General features: G+C 33.4%; 2 protein-coding genes across 5 annotated transcripts; one reads left to right on the forward strand and one right to left on the reverse strand.

The window, feature by feature from the left end:
- Window positions 1–448: 448 nt before the first annotated feature.
- LOC106779206 (scarecrow-like protein 4) lies at window positions 449–2962 on the forward strand. 2 transcript variants are annotated; one of them, XM_014667285.2, is made up of 2 exons: window positions 449–695; window positions 817–2962. In XM_014667285.2, exon 2 carries the CDS (start codon window positions 827–829, stop codon window positions 2474–2476), a length of 1650 nt encoding a protein of 549 aa, XP_014522771.1. In that variant the 5' UTR covers window positions 449–695; window positions 817–826; the 3' UTR covers window positions 2477–2962. The 2 variants fall into 2 exon arrangements, with proteins under 2 accessions (XP_014522771.1, XP_014522765.1); XM_014667279.2 differs by having other exon boundaries at window positions 449–2962.
- A 5060-nt stretch (window positions 2963–8022) lies between these two features.
- Window positions 8023–19434, reverse strand: LOC106779342 (D-xylose-proton symporter-like 2). 3 transcript variants are annotated; one of them, XM_014667451.1, is made up of 14 exons: window positions 19369–19434; window positions 14942–15039; window positions 13880–13958; window positions 12016–12075; window positions 11798–11864; window positions 11596–11720; window positions 10670–10771; window positions 10102–10470; window positions 9965–10012; window positions 9799–9861; window positions 9354–9434; window positions 9046–9144; window positions 8762–8899; window positions 8023–8363 (listed from the first exon to the last, which is right to left on the reverse strand). In XM_014667451.1, exons 1-14 carry the CDS (start codon window positions 19402–19404, stop codon window positions 8232–8234), a joined length of 1497 nt encoding a protein of 498 aa, XP_014522937.1. In that variant the 5' UTR covers window positions 19405–19434; the 3' UTR covers window positions 8023–8231. The 3 variants fall into 3 exon arrangements, with proteins under 3 accessions (XP_014522937.1, XP_014522924.1, XP_022633091.1); XM_014667438.2 differs by lacking the exon at window positions 19369–19434 and adding an exon at window positions 15806–16442; XM_022777370.1 differs by lacking the exon at window positions 19369–19434 and adding an exon at window positions 15498–15706.
- Window positions 19435–21117: the final 1683 nt, after the last annotated feature.

The following is a 21117-nucleotide window of genomic DNA, read 5'->3' on the forward strand; positions in this document are numbered from 1 at the left end:
TGTTGTATGCATAATAATGCATTGCATGTGGTGAAGACGGAATCGATTGGATAACTAGAAATGAAGTCACATGCGGGATCACGTGAGTTTCCATATAAAAAAATAGTACTCCGCGAAGCAAATCAGGAAATATTAAAATGACTGTAATAATGATTTATTTAATTTTCCAAATCAGAACTAGAATTCGAAACTTTACAGTATTGGATTGGAATAAATTGTAAAAATGTCGATTTGGTAAGGTTCGAAAGAAGAAGCATTGCGAAAAGAGGTTACTAAACTTAACTGGGATAAATAAAATTAAAATATATATATATATATATATATATATATATATATATATATAATATAAAAATAATATTAATAATAAAATGAAAAAAGAAAAATGAAAAATGAAAGTGGGACCATGGGGATGGCGTCTTTTTGAAATGGCTTTAATCAGGTTGTCGTTCTAGGTTGCCTTGCTTCTTGGTTCTCTTTCTCTTTCTATCTCTATCTCTTTAATCTCTTTAATCTCTCATCGCTTCAACGGTTCAATCAATCAAGCCTACTCACTAACACACCACTCACATACCTCTTACCTTTTTATCTTTGGTTGAGTTCACACTTCATACTACTGCACCCAACTGGAGCCAAGGCAACCCAGTTTCCACTGAATCGGATCCTCCGAAATATTATTTATATTATTGTATACATAGGTAGGCTTCTACTGCTTCTACTACTACCACCCCTGCTACTTCACTTCACTCTCACTCTCTTTTTCTCTCTCACTCTCAAACAATCATTCCAGTAAATGAAATGCTGTGATGTGATTTGCAGAGAAGAGGGAATGGCTTACATGTGTGCAGACAGTGGAAACCTCATGGCCATTGCGCAGCAAGTCATCAAGCAGAAGCAGCAGCAAGAACAGCAGCAGCAGAAACAGCATCAGCAGCACCACCAACATCATCATCATCATCACCATCACCACCATCACCAACATCATCTCAACCCTCTCTCTTTACATCCAATTCCATGGAACAACACTCCCACTCTCGGCTACCCTCTCCATCCCACCGACTTCCCCGACCCCTTCCAACCCGATCCCCCATTCCACTTCCCGGACACCCAATCCGCACCCGCACCGGCTCCCTTCCGCTTCTCCGATTTCGACTCCGACGACTGGATGGACTCCCTCATCGCCGCCGCCGACACCCCCACCTGGCACACCAATGCCGATTTCCCCTTCCCCTCCGATCTCAACCGTCTCATCTTCCCCTCCTCCGACACCGCCGCCGCCGCCTCGCTCCCGCTCCAACCAACACCTCCCCCGCCGCCGCAGGAACCCGTCAACGCCGGCCTCTCCTCCGAACCCGAGTCCGCTCACCCGCTCCTCAAAGCCCTAACAGAGTGCGCCTCCCTCGTGGAAAGCGAACCGGATCAGGCCGCGGAATCCCTCGCCCGGCTGAGAAAATCAGTATCGCAGCACGGAAACCCCACTCAGCGAGTGGGCTTTTACTTCTGCGAAGCCCTCTCCCGTAAAATATGGGCCGAGCAGGACAAGGGAGAGCCCAAAAGCGCGAAGACAACCACCTCAGAGGAGTTGACGCTGTCTTACAAAGCCCTCAACGATGCCTGCCCTTACTCCAAGTTCGCACACTTAACCGCCAATCAAGCCATCTTGGAAGCCACCGAAGACGCCTCCAACATCCACATCCTGGACTTCGGCATCGTCCAAGGGATTCAGTGGGCCGCGCTCTTGCAGGCTTTCGCCACTCGCTCTTCCGGAAAGCCCAATAAGATCAAAATCTCTGGGATTCCCGCCATCGCTCTTGGGGCCTCTCCCGGCCCATCTCTCTCCGCCACCGGCAACCGCCTCTCCGAGTTCGCCAAGCTCCTCGACCTGAACTTTGAGTTCACGCCTATTCTCACTCCCATTCACGACCTCGACCGCAACAGCTTTTGCATTGACCCCGACGAGGCCCTGGCCGTGAACTTCATGCTCCAGTTGTACAACCTCCTTGACGAGCCTCCGACCGCCGTTGACACCGCCCTCCGGTTGGCGAAATCTCTCAACCCCAAAATTGTTACCCTCGGCGAGTACGAGGCAAGCTTGACACGTGTCGGCTTTGTGAACCGCTTCAAGACCGCGTTCAGGTACTTCTCCGCCGTTTTCGAGTCGCTGGACCCTAACTTGGCCGCGGACTCACCGGAGAGGTTTCAGGTGGAGAGCCTTCTCCTGGGACGGCGAATCGACGCGGTGATTGGGCCTGGGCCTGTGAGGGAGAGTATGGAGGACAGGGAGCAGTGGAGGGCTCTGATGGAGCGTGCTGGGTTTGAGTCTGTGAGTTTGAGTCATTATGCAGTTAGTCAAGCGAAGATACTTCTATGGAATTACGGTTACAGCTCTCTGTTTTCGCTGCTTGAATCCACGCCGCCGGGCTTCTTAACTCTCGCTTGGAAAGATGTTCCTCTCTTGACTCTCTCCTCGTGGCGCTAATGCTTCTTCTTCTTCTTCTTCCTTTCAAATCAAAATGGGAACCCTTTCCACCTGGTCCTTTTTTCTCTGGTGTGGAACCGCTAATTATTAATTATTTGTCTATATGCCATGGAGGATCCCTCTGCACTGCTGCACATTTTCAATCTCAACTCACAGACGCGGCCATAATTCTGTCATTTGGGAGGATTGCCACTTTTAGCAGTTTGGTCCTCTGCTAGTTCCACACCCCTTACTTCTTTCGTTTTCAATTGATTTTTTTTTTATATATTTTTAGTAGCTTTTTTTCATCTGGCAATGGTGTTATTAGCTTGACTAGGCAAACAGTGACAATGGGAATAGGAAGTTATGGGATGGAGAAATCTTTCTTTCTCATTGCTTCTGGTCATTGTGACTCTGTAAATTGGATTTTGTTGTATGGGTTTAAATTGGTCTGAATGTCAAAGGATTTTATCTTTTTATCTTTTTATCTTTACCTTCCCAACGCTACACAGGTGTTATAAATCATTTCCTTCATAAGTTGCAAATCTGCAATCTGCTTGTTTACCTTGTCTGTTCAAGATGGATTCAATTTCGTCCAATGTAAATCATGTTGGGAAAAATACTGTTATTTGAGACGTAGTGGGTGGTGTTGTTGAGGAAAATGTCTGAGTATTTTACTCGAGGAGAGATTATTTTTAACTATTTGCGTGTGTGACTGATTGGTGAGGGAAAACCCAAGGAGGTGCTGCATGGAAATTGGTGCGTAATGACTGACGACATGACTCACTCCTTTTGCTCTGGCATCCTATTATTCATGCACAGTCAACCGTGAAAAAATGTATTACTTCACTTTCCAACTTACTATTTTGTGGGGAGAAGCGTTAGCTTGCTCGGGGAGGAAGCCATCTGATCTGGATAAAGGTTGTTTCTTTTAGTGTTTTTTACGAAAGTTTAGACAGCGTGGCTTTGTTGGTAGTGGTGGTGATGTTTCTCAAATCTATGGGCCATATGGGTGGCTTTGTTGTGTGTCTCTTTCGTGCTGCAATGAAGCTCCTTGTGTTCCTGGCACGGCAGAGACGGGGAAGATGAATCAGCCTCTTTATGAGTCCAGAGCGTGACAAGGGAGACTGCCACTGCTGTTTCTGGAGTTGAGTGATTGCGACAAGTCAAGGTCGTGACTTGTGAATAAGACGTTCTCTTATTGAGCTTGATTTGGCAAAGGGTCCCATAAACGTAGACTACACTTTGTGAGGCTGGGTATGCGTCCTATTCCCCACTTTATATGCTGCTTCATAACTCACCCAGTACCTTACCTTCCCTCATCTACAACGCCATGCCCCACAACCCAAAAAATGAAACCCAAGTGTTTCCGTAACCCATAACTGTCATCACACATGCTTCATTGTTTTTTTTTTTTCTTTATTATCATTATTTTTGTTTTCTTGCAGATTGTTAATTCATTCGGATAGCCATCTGTGAAAGTTTTGTTAATCAGCAGCACCTGAGATTGAATTCGGATACTTTTTAGGTTTGGGTTGCTAATCTGGCCATGTTCTTTCTGGTTTTCAGGTCTCAAATACATCAATGGCAACCGAATCAGAACGTGGGTATGAAAGGAAAACCGTAAGAATTGAGGAAAATAGGCATTCGTTGTTCAGTCAATGAAAAAGGAAAATAGCTCTTGTAAAAGAAAAAAACTTTTTGAAGTTTACTCGTATTCACAGCTATTTAAAATCAATATATGGTTAATTTAATCCACTGAAGTAATCCAAAGATAGAAACGCGTTCATTTATGCACTTTAGTGACTGTTCTGAGCTTTGATGACTTCTTTTGATCAATTTTTAGAAAGGCACCAAAACCCAAAATGTGGTTTTTAGTTTGCAGTTCTATTTCTAGGCTTCAAGCTCTGGTTTCATATTAATCGAAGATGTTATTTTTGGTGGACACCTCATATGAGATGCATGCGAGATACAACTAAGTTTTTTAGGTTGTTGTATCTTTAAATTTTGAACTCTCTTGCATTTGGCTTATCTGATCAACATAGTTTTCTTCATATACCACTTTCGTTAAGCTTATGTTTACACCACTGGTGACCCGCACATGGGCTAAACTAAGGTTCTACATGAATAGCTTTCTGGTTTGCGAAAAGCATGCCAACTGATGCATTTGGTGGCATAGTGAAATCTCTATTTCAGTGATTTGGTGATACAATAAAGATAGGGTTCTGGAAGGAGCTGGTGGACAACTTGATCGGATCACATTTTTTTTTCTCAAGTGTTAAATGCCATAACAGCTCCTGGTCCCATAAAGTTGTGGCCCATTGACTTCTTCATTGGGGGGAATCTCTAAATAACTTGTGTCAAAGAGGAAATTGTATTTAAGTAGTATTGGATCCATTTCTTTGTGATGCAACCATTTGTACTCTGATTATCGCTGATTGGTTCTTTTACTGTTGAGCACTCTAATTAATTCTCTAACTTACAATATCTGGTTTTGATGCTGTCTGCTATGTGTTTGATTAATTTCGTGCTATCTTGTTCGTGTGATAATAATAATAATTCAAATTATGTAAATCCATAAGAACCCTTATGATTATCTCGATTTTTCAGAATTTGGTCACCATACACACCAATACTTAAACTGCTTTGATTGAATACTGATGCTGAGATACCAAAGTTTTGCTGACTTCTTGGAGAGCCGAAGTGACAGTGGCCATCGTTTTCACCAAACGGTCATCTCATTAACTCATACTATGTTACCCTTTTCTTGTTGCCTTGTGCATTCGTGAAAAATAGAGCTATCATTGTCCATATGATCGATCATTTCCTCTCAAGGTTTGACAAAATAGAAGGCTTCATAATTTACAAATACACAATAGTCAAAAACTTAATAACTTGAGTACTTATGAATTGGAGATATAATCACAATTAAATAGAGTTAATAATACATTTAGTTGGTATCTGAACAAGTTTGGATATATATGATATCACTAATACGTTACAAATTAGTAACTCTAGCAGTTACTCAATTTAATATATTGATATCTTTTATAGTTTTTAATGACTTACAGATATATGTTTTGTTCATCTTTGTTAACAGTTCGATGATGATATATGAGAGGATTCAACTTTGACTTTCTAGGAACTACTCTTTCGATAAGAATACCTTGTATTTTTCTGACCAATTTCTATGAAGTTTAGGATAGGAAGTTTCTAAGAAACTCAGGTTTTCGTTTCATCCCATTATGTCACCTCTAACTATTGTTCCTCTTGTTAATGACCTGGCCACTTCCATTCCCAACACCGAAATTTGGATGATATAAGCAATTCAATTATTAGCTAGGAATTTTCTCCCAGTCCCAATCCTGGATCAGTGGATTAGTTCTTGTTACTTATTACATATTCCACTTATTTTCATCGCATAGTATATGCATTTTTTATTCGAATTATTAGTGTATACAGTTTTACTTGATAATGAGATATTAAAAGGAGAATGCCTTATAAGTAAGTTGCAAGCATTTTTTTTTTTTAAATTTAGTGTTTTGTTACATTAAACCAAAAAGGAAAGAAATGATGTGTATGAGTTTTCAATTTTTAAGAAAACGAGACTCTGGGATTGGAGTTAAATTACTCTAATAACAATGATAAAAGACTCAATGATAAAAATGATCAGTTTTTGTAATTTTTTTGATAAAATTGATGTTGGTTCCCTCAATATTCAACATATGAGATTGTTTGAAAAAAATTTAAAAAAATAGCAATGAGAGCATTTCCTTTTCATTATTTCTTTACGCAATGACATTTAAAGGACATAGGCCCGACAGTATTGGCTGTTTAAAAAAAATTAAAAAGAAAAATAGCATGAGAGCATTTCTTGTTCATTGTTTTTTTACACTATAACATTTAGAGGACATGGTGTATGATGTTAGTAAAAAAAATTTAGAAGAGATGATTTATATGATTATTTTAAGTTTGATTTAAAGGAAGAAAATTTTTTATCCGTAATTACGAGATGAAATTTTTTTTTATCCAATGGGTTTTGAACACCAAAGGATGCATGCATGTTTAGGGATGCAAAAATATCGGTGTCCGGGAATATTCGTAAATAAAATCTGATGCAGATAATTAGTATTCGTAAGTATTTATTACTCGTGGGTAATCAGTATTTTAATATCTCTCTCGGATCTAAGTATCATATTATCCCGTGAGTATCCATTACCTGCAAAATGAAATTAAAATTAAAATTTAATTTATATTTTATTTAGGTAAACTTAATTAAAATTAAAATTAATTTATTTTTTATTATGTTAAGTTTTAATTTAATTAATATTTTATTTAATTTATATTATATTATATTTTTATTTTTAATTTTATTTTATTTAGGTTTTTTAAAAAAAAAATTATAGAACATTTTTTTAAATATATGCAAGTATCCACCAATACCTGCAGGTTTTAAAATACTCGACATATATTTTTTTAAAACAGGACGAGTAATGGTAGATTTTTTTTGTTGTACGTTGGGTAGCTAGTAGGCACTATTCGTATTTGACCCAACCTATTGTCATCCTATGCATATCCCAATGGTTATATACTGTATAGAGACAATGAGTTTGCTTCACGGCAAGTATGTACAATATGTGGTTTATCGTTGTTTAAAAAATAAAATTGATGGAAATAGTGGTGATGAAGACAAAGATGGCCCAATTGCTCAGGGGTGTGATACTTGTCTTTAATGCCTAGGTTAATAGGGTGGTTTGCTATGAAAGAAGATTCTAAGAACATGAAATAACACGTTGATGGAAGAGAGTGTGATAATTTTCTTCTACACCTAATTGACTCTCCATAATGGACAAAGATTAATGAAGAATTTGGTGTAAAGCCAATAAACTTAAGACTTGGACTTACTATAAATGGATGAATCCTTATGAAAATTTAAGTAGTAAACATAGTTCATGACCAATTTTCTCAAAGATTTACAATTTATCCTTTTTGTTGTGCATAAAGAGAAAATATATTATGTTGTCTATAATGATATCAGGTTTTAGGCAACCTGAAAATGACATTGATGTGTACCTGAAACTATTGATCGATGATTTGAAAATGTTTTAAAAAAAATGTCATATTCTCAAGAAGGCAATTAGACAACTATTTGTTGTGGTATTCATCATTAAGAGACCTTAAACTCTTACTTGACCAACGTTCTTAGATGTTTGTTTTCAACTTTGACATTAATTCGACATTTTCGACTAAGATATTGAAGTTTTTTCTGAACTTAAAGATAAAAAATAACATACTTCAAGAAAGTTATTTTTGTGATAGTGTAAATTGATGAATGTCTCCTATTCTCACTTGTTTGAATCTGCTGCACTCTATGATAATGTATAGTTACAAACTGAAATTAATGACACTGATGTAACATTGTAAAATCAATTCCTTTTAGGAGACTTTATTTTAAACGAGTTCTACCATATATCATTTTTAAAATTTTCTTAATAGTTCTGTTCTAATGTAAAAGGTCTATAAGCAAACGCCTTATGCATTGATAAATAAAAAAATGTGGGTTGAAGTTGGAGTGATCACTGCATAAGTTCTTTGATATGGAATGTGATTCATACCGTGGTAAATACACAATATAGTAAGAAAAAAAGATAAAAAAAATAAACATAAATTCATCACTAGTTATTATTGTTTATTCATATAATGTGTAACTACAGATGAATTAAAGAAAAGTTGCAGAGTACTAAATACAGATATATAGAGATAATAATGTGACTGCTTAGAGGCATTTGGCTTCTATCTCCTCCAGAGTAAGCCCCTTTGTTTCTGGTACAACAAAGTATATGAATGCAAGGGATGCCACGGCTATTACACAAAAGATGTAGAACAAGATTCCTGCTCCCAGTAATTCCTATGATGAAAACAAGAACAAAGTTTCAGACAGGCATTTTACTGAAGTCAGTGGGTTCACTGAATAGCAATTTCAATATTATGTTTCATTACACAACCTAATGTTAAATATATTATCTTTATCTTTTATCTTTATTATCAAGAGAGGAGGAGAGCATTCTATTAATAAGATAACATGCAGTTAAGATGACATCTCCTAGTGATGGACAGAAATATGTACACCAAAACAAAATGGAAGGGAAAAGAGAGACAGGTTGTGAGTTCAATATACTAACAACTAACATTTGTCGATAAAAAGAAAAACAAATAGACAGGCAATCATATGATTGATGATGATGATGATGACAGATTTAAAATATGTAAATGAGTTTATGATCTGCTGTTGAAGTTGCTCATCACCTCAAGTGGTGAAAAAGCAAATGTGACTAGGGCATTTGCACCAAAATTGACGAGTACTGCTATACCAAGTCCTCGACCTCTTAGGCGTAAGGGGAAAATCTCTGCTATCATGAGCCAACCAATTGGACCAAAGGAAATCTGAAAAAAGACAATGGAGAACCCTTAAAATACCACTGCATAGTGTAAGCATTGTGAGAAAAAAACAAATTATACATTCCATGTACTCTCAGCAAGACTATAGTATATATGATCTAAAGAAGGATATAAGAAAGAAGCATATTCACCTGGTAACAGCCTACGTACAACAGCAGACCAACTACAGCAATAACTGGTGAGTTATCCAAGAAAACGTAGTATGAACCCATAAGGAATAAAGAGATCACCTGTGATACAAGTAAATATGAATTCTTAATTCTTAAACAGGATCCTGAACTGAAGTTTTCATGTCAAAACTGTTCGTCTTATAAATTAGCACTAATTAGTAGACTGGCCTAAGCCTCTCACTTTGAGATAGAACTGGGGAAGAGTTCTTTTATCAGGAAATTACTATCAAAACCATCCTACAGAATCAAAGAAACAAGAAGGAACTTACTATTCCTGAAACTCCTCCCAGAAGTAAAGGCCTCCTTCCAAGTTTATCAACAATGAGAACTGCCACTCCGGTCATAATCAACTAGAACATAAACAAATGGTCATAAATTTGGCAAAATGAAAAAGAAAAACAAGAAAGGTTTTCAGAAATTATAATCTATTAAGAGTTACCAAAACAAGAGAGTTTACTTTTTGTTTTGATGAAAGGATTTATTAAGAAACACATGCACACATGCATATAATTTGCAGAAAAAGCATGTGTATACTCTGAGCTCATTGAATATTATAAGAACGACAGAAAGAGTTAGATAAAAGACATTTCAAAGTTCATCATATGGACAATCCACTACTGTAGTACTAATGAAACTGCCAAAGAAACTACTGTAGTACTGTTTTGTTTTAACACAAATTTACAATCACTAAGAACATGAGGAAATGAGATCTACCTTAAAAGCCCCAAGGAGAATAGAGACTCGGGTTGCATCAGATGCTCCGGAAAACCCTGCACTCTGCAAAATGGATTGGATTATAATGTTATTTTACTTTGCTGATACAAAACAATAGATTATATCCATTTGCAATAATTTTGCTTGACTAAAACCAATATAATACCTGAAAGATTGATGCAGCATAGTAGAGCACACTTGGCTGCCCTGTGATCTGTCATAATTTGCAGACAGTTGTGTGAATATACTAAAATGAAAGCATCTGGGATGATTTTTACTAATTTATTTGAGTGATTGCAGTACCTGCTGAAACAAGACCAGTCCTGCACCAATCCAAAGGGCTTTCAAGCATTTTCCTTGGAATAATTCTCCGAAGGTAGCTTCCTTTTCTCTTCCTATATAAGAAAGTTCTGCAAGAATCTCATCAACTTGGCCATGAGCTGAATCACCACTAGCCTGACCTCGAAGCTGGCACAAACTACGAATTGCTATTTCTTTCGAATTCTGAACATCTCCTTTTCCCTGTATAGCACGCAAAAGTAACCATCTAGGAGAAGCTGGTAGCCACCACATTCCAAGTCCCATGATGATGGCTATAGGACTACTAACTCCATACATATACCGCCATCCAGCTACAGTAACTACAAACAAGCTACCAATTACATATCCTGCCTGCACAAATTATATGTAATCAATTTTTGTAATACCAGAATATTCAGAACTGAGAGTAATTTGTTAGAATATTAAATCTGACGAGTTTGTAAAATAGTTTGAAGGAAATATTCAAAATGTTTTATTCACTTATTGTGCTTATAGAACACACGAGAAAATTTAAAGTCCTCAAAAAGAGTTCAAGAACCGAAGAACTTACCAGCATCCCAAGTACTATAAAAAACTCTTTTAGAGATATTAGTTGTCCACGTATTGGTGTTGGAGCTGTCTCTGCAATGTACATTGGAGCAGCATGCATTGCCTAAAATAGATAAAATTAAAATCATGTATCTTGCTAAGAGTTGATGAGTTATAGACAAAATATACAACACATTATTTAAGTCTTATCTCTGCACAGATTATTTACCTAACAGATCCTTCTACATGCAGAATAACCCATTTTTCCTTTTCATTTTCTTTAGTGCACGTTTTATTCCAGTGAAAACATTTCTAAAATTCTTTCCAAAATGATCCAACTGGATTTATCAGTCTTACTTGAAAAAAACAGTAAAAGAATTCCGCAAATATCATACATCCCTCAAAATGTAAGTGTTGAGACCGAATCTCAGTGAAATAATTTTCATCATTTACATATTGTTCATAAATAAAATTTGAATGTGTAAGCACCAATAAAAATGGGGTGTTGGATTTAAATTACAAAAATTAAAGGGCCTTCCTTTGAAATACAAGTTACAATCTGCAAACTCGATTTTGCTACCAGAAACAACACATTTCTCCTCCCAATTTCATATAAAATATCATTGTTTTTTAAGATAATGATTGGAAGTAGAGGCCCACCATTCCCTCTGTATGAATTCAATTACAAAGAATGATGGGAAGCACTCAACTACTAATGAATTGATCGGAGAAGTTCTAACCTCAAGTCAAAATTAAATCTTCTAAAAGCCTGAGTTGGTTTGGTGCATGATTATTTATTTCTTGACCGAAATCTTACATCTCCAATTGTTTACAAGGTTTTTTAACTAAACCCACCAGAAACTGGCATACAAGCTCAGATGTAACTTTTGGTACAAAAAGAGCATGCAAACAAGCTAAGATGTAATATTTGGGAGAAAAAGAATATACCAGCCCAATTCCAATGCCATATATAAGTCGCCCAAGCACCAACACAGGAAAATCAGGAGCAAATGTTGTTACAAGAGCTCCAACAAAATATAGTAATGCAGCTAAAATGAGCTCCCTTCTTCTTCCTAAAAATTAAAATTGTCACGTCAGTTTCACCAGGAAGGAAATAGCAAATATGATAACTAACAAAGGGAGACATTACCTAAGAAGTCAGCAACATTGAAGGCCAACACTGAGCCTATTAAGGCGCCATATAACGATCCACTAGTCTGCAAAAGATAGCAAGTGCCATTGCCCCAGCTTATTTTCAAGATCATTATATAATTACAATAGTGAACAAATGTGTCTAATCATAAGAATGACAACAGGAAAAAGTAGCCATGACCAATGATACAAAGCAGGATAATTAATTAAACTTACAAGAAGACCAATTTCAACGGAGGACAAGTTGTACCAAGATATTCCACTTAGCGTCGATGACTGCAAGGTATACAAAAAAAAACATAGAAAATTTACAATTGAATAGCAGATTCTGAAGAAAACGTTGAGCTACTTGAGCGTGACAAGTGAGCTCGGTCAAAGTAACAAAAAATCCATGTAAGCATTAGAATATGTATATATGTATATTATACTAGTATTAGAAAGGAGTAGATACTTTTTTATTTTCATATGTGAAAAGACAGTTACAGCATAAGTAAGTTCTATAATACAATGAAAAAGTCTACACTGCTATTTAAGTCAGCCTGTACGCTTCCTTAAAGCTCCATTCTTAGATGACAACCTCTGGGGAGAATGAAATCCATAATTTTTTTCTTTCCAATTGGAGAAAATGCAATCCTTCAAATCTTCTGATAAGAATGAATTGCTTTGACTCTTATTTGAATCTTCACCTTAGATGTATTATACACTAGAATATGTATTTATGTATATGTAATCTTCATCTTCATGTTTACAATGAATAGCAATTTAACAGGGAATCTACTAAACAGAGGCTTGTGTCTGCCAGCAATTTTCCAGTTATGGAAAATAACAGACTACACTGTAAAATTAATTTACAAGAGATATAAGTAGATAGGGAAAGATTCCATAACAGGTACAAACCTATTGTGAGTCCAGAATATTTTAACTACAGAAAAATTGTGCTTATCTAAGTATCTTGCTTATCTTACTTGCTGATAATGAGACATTTGTTTTAAGTATAGTTGTTATTAAGACTTAGAGCACGAGTGGATGGAAACATGAAACCGTACACAAGTATGATACAGCTATAGGAGTCCTAAATTTTTAAGACCATCAATGGGTAATATCAGTCAGCCTATTTACTATCGATTTAAGTTTTTGAAACTAGATATAAAAATAACTAAATAGAATTGTTTTTTACTACACACATAAACACGTAGAATTTACATTACATCAAAGGAACAATTACAGGATAATACATCCTTCAATTAGAGCGACTAATTTGCCAACCAGTCTTAACAACGGTTGACAACTATATATGTTGAATATATGCTAAATCTAACAAATGTGAAAATGAATAATTGGATTGTCTAACGATAGCATGCCACCTCAAAAAATTTCATCCACAACTAAGTGGAAATGTATAAGAAAGCATTTATGTCAAAAGATGAAGATTGCAATAAAGATCATATAAAGGTATGAAAATCAGGATGCATATTGTCCATTTTTAAACGGTTTCCTGGATGTTTAACCCTTTCAGACTAATGGGAGTAAAGTAGGATTAACACCAAGTAAGTATCAAATATGGTGCCAAACAATATTTGAAAATTTTGATACATATTATAACAATGAAGATCACATCAAGGAAATAGCTTTAAGAAGATTACAAACTTAAAGCAGCAACAAATTTTTCCCATATAAATCTTGACCATCACATATCTTGAGCTGCCCTGTTGTAGTGCTCTCACATTTGGATCTCTCCCTATGACTTTTATAGGGCAAAAATATATCTAAAGTCGCAGTAAGAAAAGCAACTAGAGAGATCATGTAACTGTTAGAACTTTAAATACATTATTGTTGATATATGGATCTAGATGATGAAATATATGGATTATAGCCTATGTCAAATGAAGAATATGGAAAGAATTACAGATATGCTGTGGAAAACTATTATACCATGAAATTATACTTCAAACAGATAAAAGGTAACTAGTGACAATACACTACATCAGAAAAATATGCAATCAAGAAATTTTTAATACACCCCCACATGAATATTATAAAAATGTTGAGACAGTACCTAAATTATAGAAGAAGGATATACCTCGATGGAAATGGTTGCACAAGATGTGGCACCAATATCATAGCCATATAGTAGGCCACCAAATGCTGGGAAGAGAAACCTGAGATTTTTAAAACGCACTTTAGGTGAGACTACAAGCATAGATCTCTTAAATTTCTTCTTCTTTCCCTCTCGGAGGAAAAAGTATCACACAATCAGTTAAAGATCAGAAAATCAGTGGGAAATAATGCCATTTTCTTACAGAAGTTGTCAAATTGCTTCATCAATCTTAAGCAGAAAAAATATAAAGGAATCCAAAAGGCCAGTTTTTACAAGATACACTAAAATAAGTCAATTTTATTTTGATAAGACTAGGAGTTAACTAAAAGCACAAGGTGGAATATGGTGTTTGTACATCAAATGATTTCTAAAAGCAAAACTATTCAAAAGGTATATATTATCTGATTTATTCAAAATTGTAATAGGAGTTCTCGGAACCTTGAATTCCATGGGAATCAATTTTCTTTAAAATGAAGGAAACTAATTTTCATCGTTTATAGCCATGATGAGTCAAGCTCACTGTCATGCTGCCTACACCATCCCTACTGCCATGTTAACATTTTCTTTTTAAAAAATAACAAAATATTAGTATTTCATGGAAATCTAGTAACAAGCCAAATATGTTCTTTATCTAAACTTTTAGCCAAATATTTCCAAAATAACATAGGATTCCACATGTCCAACAGCTCAAACGAGGTATGAGGCACAAAATCTGAGATTGTAAAAAGAAACTGTAGTGGACACTTCCTTACCACAATGCAGCGCACAACAGCCATCCTCAGTTTAACCTTCACGAATAAAAGATTTTTCCATCCAGCAAACATGGTGAACATCACACCACTTACAGAAATTACAGTCCTCTATATAGAACTACTAAGAGTTTAAACAAATCATAGTCCTTGACATGAGTTAGTCCAACCTAAAAGCAGAGCTTTACGTAGTTTTCTATTGTAATGGTATTTTTTGACAAAAATAAAAATTGATGATAGATTTCTTAAGCAGTGCATAAAATTTACAAAGAAGGGATAAAAAGTTGATACTCACGGAAGAATTGCAGCAGAGACAGAGTAGCTCTCGGAGTCATGAACCCCTACAAGCAAAGGCTCCCTTGCACTCCCAACCTCACCAAACGAACTTCCTTCCTGGTGAAAATTAAACCACTTTAAGTGTTGAGAAAGGGAAAATAAACACCGAAAGCTAGAAAAAAAAAAATTAGTTTAATTGCCATTAAAACAACACACGAAATAGCTCTGATTCCAAGCATTCAGCCTATTCTTGTTTCAATTTATTTTTCTACAGGGCAAAACAATCCCTTTGCAGAAACAGGTAATCGACAGCAAGATGCACATAATTCTCAGATTTCATTAAAAAACATATCTGATAGGTAATCAACAGCGAGTACAGGTAAAAAAAAGAGTGGTGATTTCAATTCTATTGTTTCTATCGACGCTCTCTCGACAAAATATTCAGCCAAAAACAGAACAAAGGAAAACAGTAGCGAAACTGCTACAGAATACAGAACTAGTATATATAGACAAATCGTATAACGTATGAACTAATCGAAATTAAAGGTACAATTCAGCATATGTCAACTCGAGACCATGAATGCCAAAACCCCAAATGAAGCACTTGAATTTGTTTTCTTTGAACTCAAATTTCTTTGAGCTCATTTTAAGTTGACCAAGTACATATTTTATTCACACCCCCTGAAACCGGAACTGTTTCACAACCGACAGCCTTTCAGAAATTCAACAGTTTCCTTCCCCATGAAATTTTTTTTTCTCAGAGACCAAACAAAGAATTCATCTAGTGCAATATATATACATACATATACATATACATACACACATAGAATTGCCCAAAAAGGAAGAAAAATGAAGAAAAATGAAAAAGGGATAAAGAAAGAACCTTTGCGAAAGAGGATTGCTCAGGGTCGGATGCCATTGGTTTGGTGTTCACAATAGTCGTTGAAGAAGAAAAGTGAAGAAAATATTATATTATTAATGTATGAAGAAAAAACCGTACATGATGTTTCTCTTTAAGACCCTTGAATATAAAATGAATAACCCTTAACCTGCAATCCACGTGGTGCTGCGTTTACAAACATATAGAAGAAGACAACATGAATCTTAGCATTCGTATATACATACATTTGTACATACATACACCAAAGTAGTTATTTTGTTCTGTGTTTATTTAGAGTTCTTTCTCTGTGTATACATGAAACTAAATTAAACAGAATGATGATATTTGTCTTTGTCATTCACTATCTTTAAAATTAAAGCCATGTGAACTCTAATCTGCTTTACTGTTATTATGAGACATGGTTAGGAAGCTGGCTGCGTGTATTCATTTATTTAGAAACCTGTGGACTTCTACGTTTCATTTAATGGTCATTATAGTCATTATTCATAACGTGACAGCCATGGAAGTATGTCTGCCATGGTTGTTTGATGATGTATCACTGTAAAATCATATGATCAGAAAAAAAATAACCAATGTTAGTGTACACTGAATTTAGATTTTCCATTGATTTTTTTTTATTTTTAGTTTTTTAAATGGATGAATATTGATTTTGATATTTTAAAATAATATTAAAAAAATAATATATTTAATATGGTGTATTTTGAAGGCTGGATGAAAGGATAGAAAAAGTAAAATAAAATTTTAACACCATTTTTTTACACCATTTTGACACTGCACACGTGTCAAAATGTGGTTGGACGATTTCAAATTAAAAAACAAACTTTGATTTTTTTCTTCCAAACATATCCCTGTCTCAACTTTTTTAATTTGAAATCGTCCAATCACATTTTGACACGTGTGCAGTGTCAAAATAGTGTCAAAAAGTAGTGTTAAAATATCATTTTCCATAGAAAAAACCTTATGTAAAAGCATAGGAAAATGAAACCAATTTTTGACACCATTTTAACACTGCACACGTGTCGAAATGTGGTTGGACGATTTTAAATTAAAAAAATCTGAGACAAAAACATATTTTAAAAAGAAAAATTAAAGTTTTTTTTAATTTGAAATCATCCAACCATATTTTGATACGGTGTCAAAAAAATTAATATTAAAATATCATTTTCCAATCATTTACGGTGACAATGAGAATACACAGTAACATTTATTGTATTTGTTATCGTATCAATTTCTTATTCAATTGAATACGTAGGCCTACATAATAAAGAAGAAAGCGAAAAGGAACCACTTTGTACTTGATCAAATTAACAGTACTATCACGCGTTTTTATGTTTATTTGATATAATACAAAAATAAAATAATTATAAAAATATAAACTTTTATATTATTTAAAAAAAATATATAAATAATATCAAACAAATATAAAAAATTTAAATATGTCAAATAATCATTATTTTTATTATAATATTCAAACAGTCAAAATAAACAGGAAATCACTCTTATTGATTCATCTCAATTTCATATAAGAAAAAAAAAGGTTTATTTTTTTAAAAGAAAAAGTGATACTAATTAAAAATGTTGAAAATTTGTGATTTTAAAAATAATGAATGAATTAATTTAAAACAATTTGGTATAAAATTATAACTAGATTATTATATAAAAAATGAAAAATGGGTATTTTTAAGAATTGTAGTTTTCTATATATTTTTAATAAAAAAGAATGAACCAGACTCAATATAAAATAGCAATATTTTTTTTTACTTAAGAACGTAGTTTTCTAAGAAAATTTTTGATATTATTGTTTCTTTTAAAATAGCAATGTTGTTGAATCTGTTACGTGATAAATGACCGATATTGCTGTTATGTGTAGCTAAATGATAATGTCTTGTTATCTATTAGATAAAAAGTATCAGTAATATATATACTGTAAAATTTGTATACTTTCAAACAAACATGGATATTGAATTAGCTCAAGATAATCGAGTTTAACCCAACTATTGAATTATCTTAAGATAATTGAGTTTAACATAAATTTGGTCCTTAAACTATGTTATGAGTAGTCTTTGAGCTTGTAATCATTTGATTTAATATGGGGTATTCAAAAGTTTTATGGATAATTGATTTTTATAATTTATTGGGACGTTTTTACTGAATTTTTTAAAATTAAATTACCTTTGATTTTATTTTCGTGTGAGACATTTTCAATAGAAAAATGGTATATTGCTTAATAAAACATTGACCATCAACTACAAATTTTAATAATATTGATAAAAAATAGTCCAAACAATATTAATAGAAAAAAACTTATAATAGTTTCACTCAAAAGAACTCTGTGAATATTAATTATTCTTAAGAACTATTGTAAAAGGATAACATTTTTAGTTCAATTTAGTTTTATATCGATGATGAAATTAAAAATAAATTATTATAAATTTTAAATCAAGCAAAGTATTATTATTTTTATAGATTAAGTGGCGCAAAAACACGTTGTTTTAAATTTTAAATACAGCAATTTGACATATAAATGTAAAAGTATGTTTTAACATAGTAACATCTTTATTTAGCATATTTACATTATCAACTGAAATATTACAAATATTAAACAATAATACATCAGATGATTATATAACACATGTAATTACAATCTACCTTAAAACTCAAGTTAAAATTATCAGAATATATAAGACATTTTAATAGGTAAAGGAATTATACAACAACAAAAAAAACATATACCTATATAATAATTATATTTTAATTGCTAATCAAACCACGTTTTCTCAACTCTCTTCCCCTGTGTTAATATTTACTTACATATATAATCATTAGAAAAATAGATAAATCCCAAACAAACACCAAAAAAAATAGAATAAACTAATATAAATTTAAAATCATACTACTTATAAAAATTAAAATTAATCAACATAATAATCAATCTTTTCAACATTTCACGTATCATAGTCATCAACAACATAAAGAATAACATACATACAAAGATCTTCATGGTTTTTTCATATATAATTATACATATGACACAACCTTCAGATGACTATAATGAATTCAGTATAATTTAATATCAAGTACCTCTCATACTACTCATACCTTTCAAGAATTATAATTATATTATGGTAAGGCCACATCTCATGTCAAAAAGTATGGCAAAATAAATCTAAATATATTTGTAAAGTTTTATCCAATTACAAAATCTACATGTGAGAATCTTCTTCAACTTTCAAAACTGATTATTTTTCTTCAACTCTCATAATATATAGACAAATCGTATAACGTATGAACTAATCAAAATTAAAGGTAAAATTCAGCATATGTAACTCGAGACCATGAATGCCAAAACCCGTCAGTTTTTTTTTTCTCAGAGACCAAACAGCATTCATCTAGTGCAAAATATTATATATATATATATATATATATATATATATATATATATATATATATATATATATATGTGTGTGTGTGTGTATATGTATATGGTGAATTGCCCAAAAAGGAAGAAGAATGAAGAAAAATGAAAAAGGAGATAAAGAAAGAACCTTTGCAAAAGAGGGTTGCTCAGGGTCGGATGCCATCGGTTTGGTGTTCACAATAGTAGTTGAAGAAGAAAAGTGAAGAATATATATATATATATATATATATACACTAATGTATGAAGAAAAACTGTAGATGATGTTTCAAAAGATGTTGATATTTTAACCATTTTTTTTAATATTTTTTCACAACAGGACACGTGTTACTGTTTTATTAGTCTGTTTGAATTTATTTTTAAAAAAATATTTGAAACAGACTAATCACAAATTATCACGTATGTGTTACCAAAAAATTATCAAAAAAAATGTTAAAAGTACTTTTTCTTTTTTCAAATATATAAACTAATGAAATAATAATATATAATCTGTTGTCAAAAAATTGTTAAAAAAGTTGTCAACATATCACAATTTAAACATAAATTTTAGCATTCATAAATACATACACCAATGTAGTTATTTTGATATATGCTTATTTAGATTTTTTTCTTTGTGTATATATGAAACTAAATTACATAGGTTTAAATTTTGTTCAATGATTAAACAGAATGATGATATTTGTCTTTGTCATTCACTGTCTGCTTTACTGTTATTATGAGACATGGTTAGGAAGCTGGCTACGTGTATTCGTTTATTTAGAAACTTGTGGAGTTCTACGTTTCATTTAATAGTCATTATTCATAACGTAACAGCCATGGCAGTATGTCTGCCATGGTTGTTTGATGATGTATCACTGTAAAATCATATGATCAGAAAAAAAAATAACCAATATTAGTGTACACTGAATTTAGATTTTCCATTGATTTTTTTTATTTTTAATTTTTTAAATGGATGAATATTGATTTTGATAATTTAAAATAATATTAAAAAAATAATATATTTTATATGGTGTGTAACAGCATATGCAGATAATGAAAGAACACAGTAACATTTATTGTATTTGTTATTACATTAATTTCTTGTTCCCTTGAGTATGCGAAAGTATTGATATACGTAGGCCTACATAATAAAGAAGAAAGCGAAAAGCATCCACTCTGTAATATAATAATGGTCAAAATAGATAGGGATTCAGTCTCGTGGATTCATCTCAATTTCATATGAGAAAAAAAAGGTTTATTTATTTTTTTTAAAAAGGTGACACTAAAAATGTTGAAAATTTGTGATTTTATAAATAATAAATGAATTAATCTAAAACAATTTGGTATAAAATTATAACTGATAAGTGTGAAAATGAGTTATTTTTACACTTATAAATGATCTGAATTTTATAATTATTTATGTTATTACTCAGTGAAAAGTTGTAATAGGAAGTAGATTGTTACGTAAATTATTGTGCAGGAAAAGATGTATAAATGGAAATATATCAACCAATTCTCGCANAGCGCAAGCCAAATTCGCAGAGCCAGAAAAAATAGATTCGCACAGCGCACCAAGACCTGTGCNCTGAGCGAATAAGAGAAGTTGAAAAAAAGAAATTTTGGAATTCGCTTAGCGCACACATACTTGTGCGCTCAGCGAATAACATTGCAGCAATTAAAATAAATTCGCACAGCGCACACACTCTTGTGTGCTGAGCGAATTTAGGAAGTTAAGTGGCTCTTAAAAGACGTGACAGAGAAGCAGAAACTATCTCCTGACACGAAAAAAATAGAAGAACGCTCTGGAGAACTGGAGAAGACCGTCAGGAGACCCTTCAAGACATCAAGACTTCACTTTCTGCAAGGAATTGCTGTAAAGAGTACGTTTTAGATGTCTAGG

The sequence above is a fragment of the Vigna radiata genome, chromosome 2 (genome assembly GCF_000741045.1).
Source record: "Vigna radiata var. radiata cultivar VC1973A chromosome 2, Vradiata_ver6, whole genome shotgun sequence".
NCBI classification, from domain to species: Eukaryota; Viridiplantae; Streptophyta; class Magnoliopsida; order Fabales; family Fabaceae; genus Vigna; species Vigna radiata.

What these genes read in the sequence shown, in the direction of transcription:
- LOC106779206 (XM_014667279.2), top strand. Translation starts at nt 791, where the DNA reads ATGAAATGCTGTGATGTGATTTGCAGAGAAGAGGGAATGGCTTACATG.
- LOC106779342 (XM_014667451.1), bottom strand. Translation starts at nt 19,404, where the DNA reads ATGGCATCCGACCCTGAGCAACCCTCTTTTGCAAAG. An exon ending in AGCAACCCTCTTTTGCAAAG is followed by an intron (nt 15,040 to 19,368) that starts GTTCTTTCTTTA and finishes AATTTTCACCAG; the next exon opens with GAAGGAAGTTCGTTTGGTGA. An exon ending in TGTACGTAGGCTGTTACCAG is followed by an intron (nt 8,900 to 9,045) that starts GTGAATATGCTT and finishes GTCTTTTTTCAG; the next exon opens with ATTTCCTTTGGTCCAATTGG.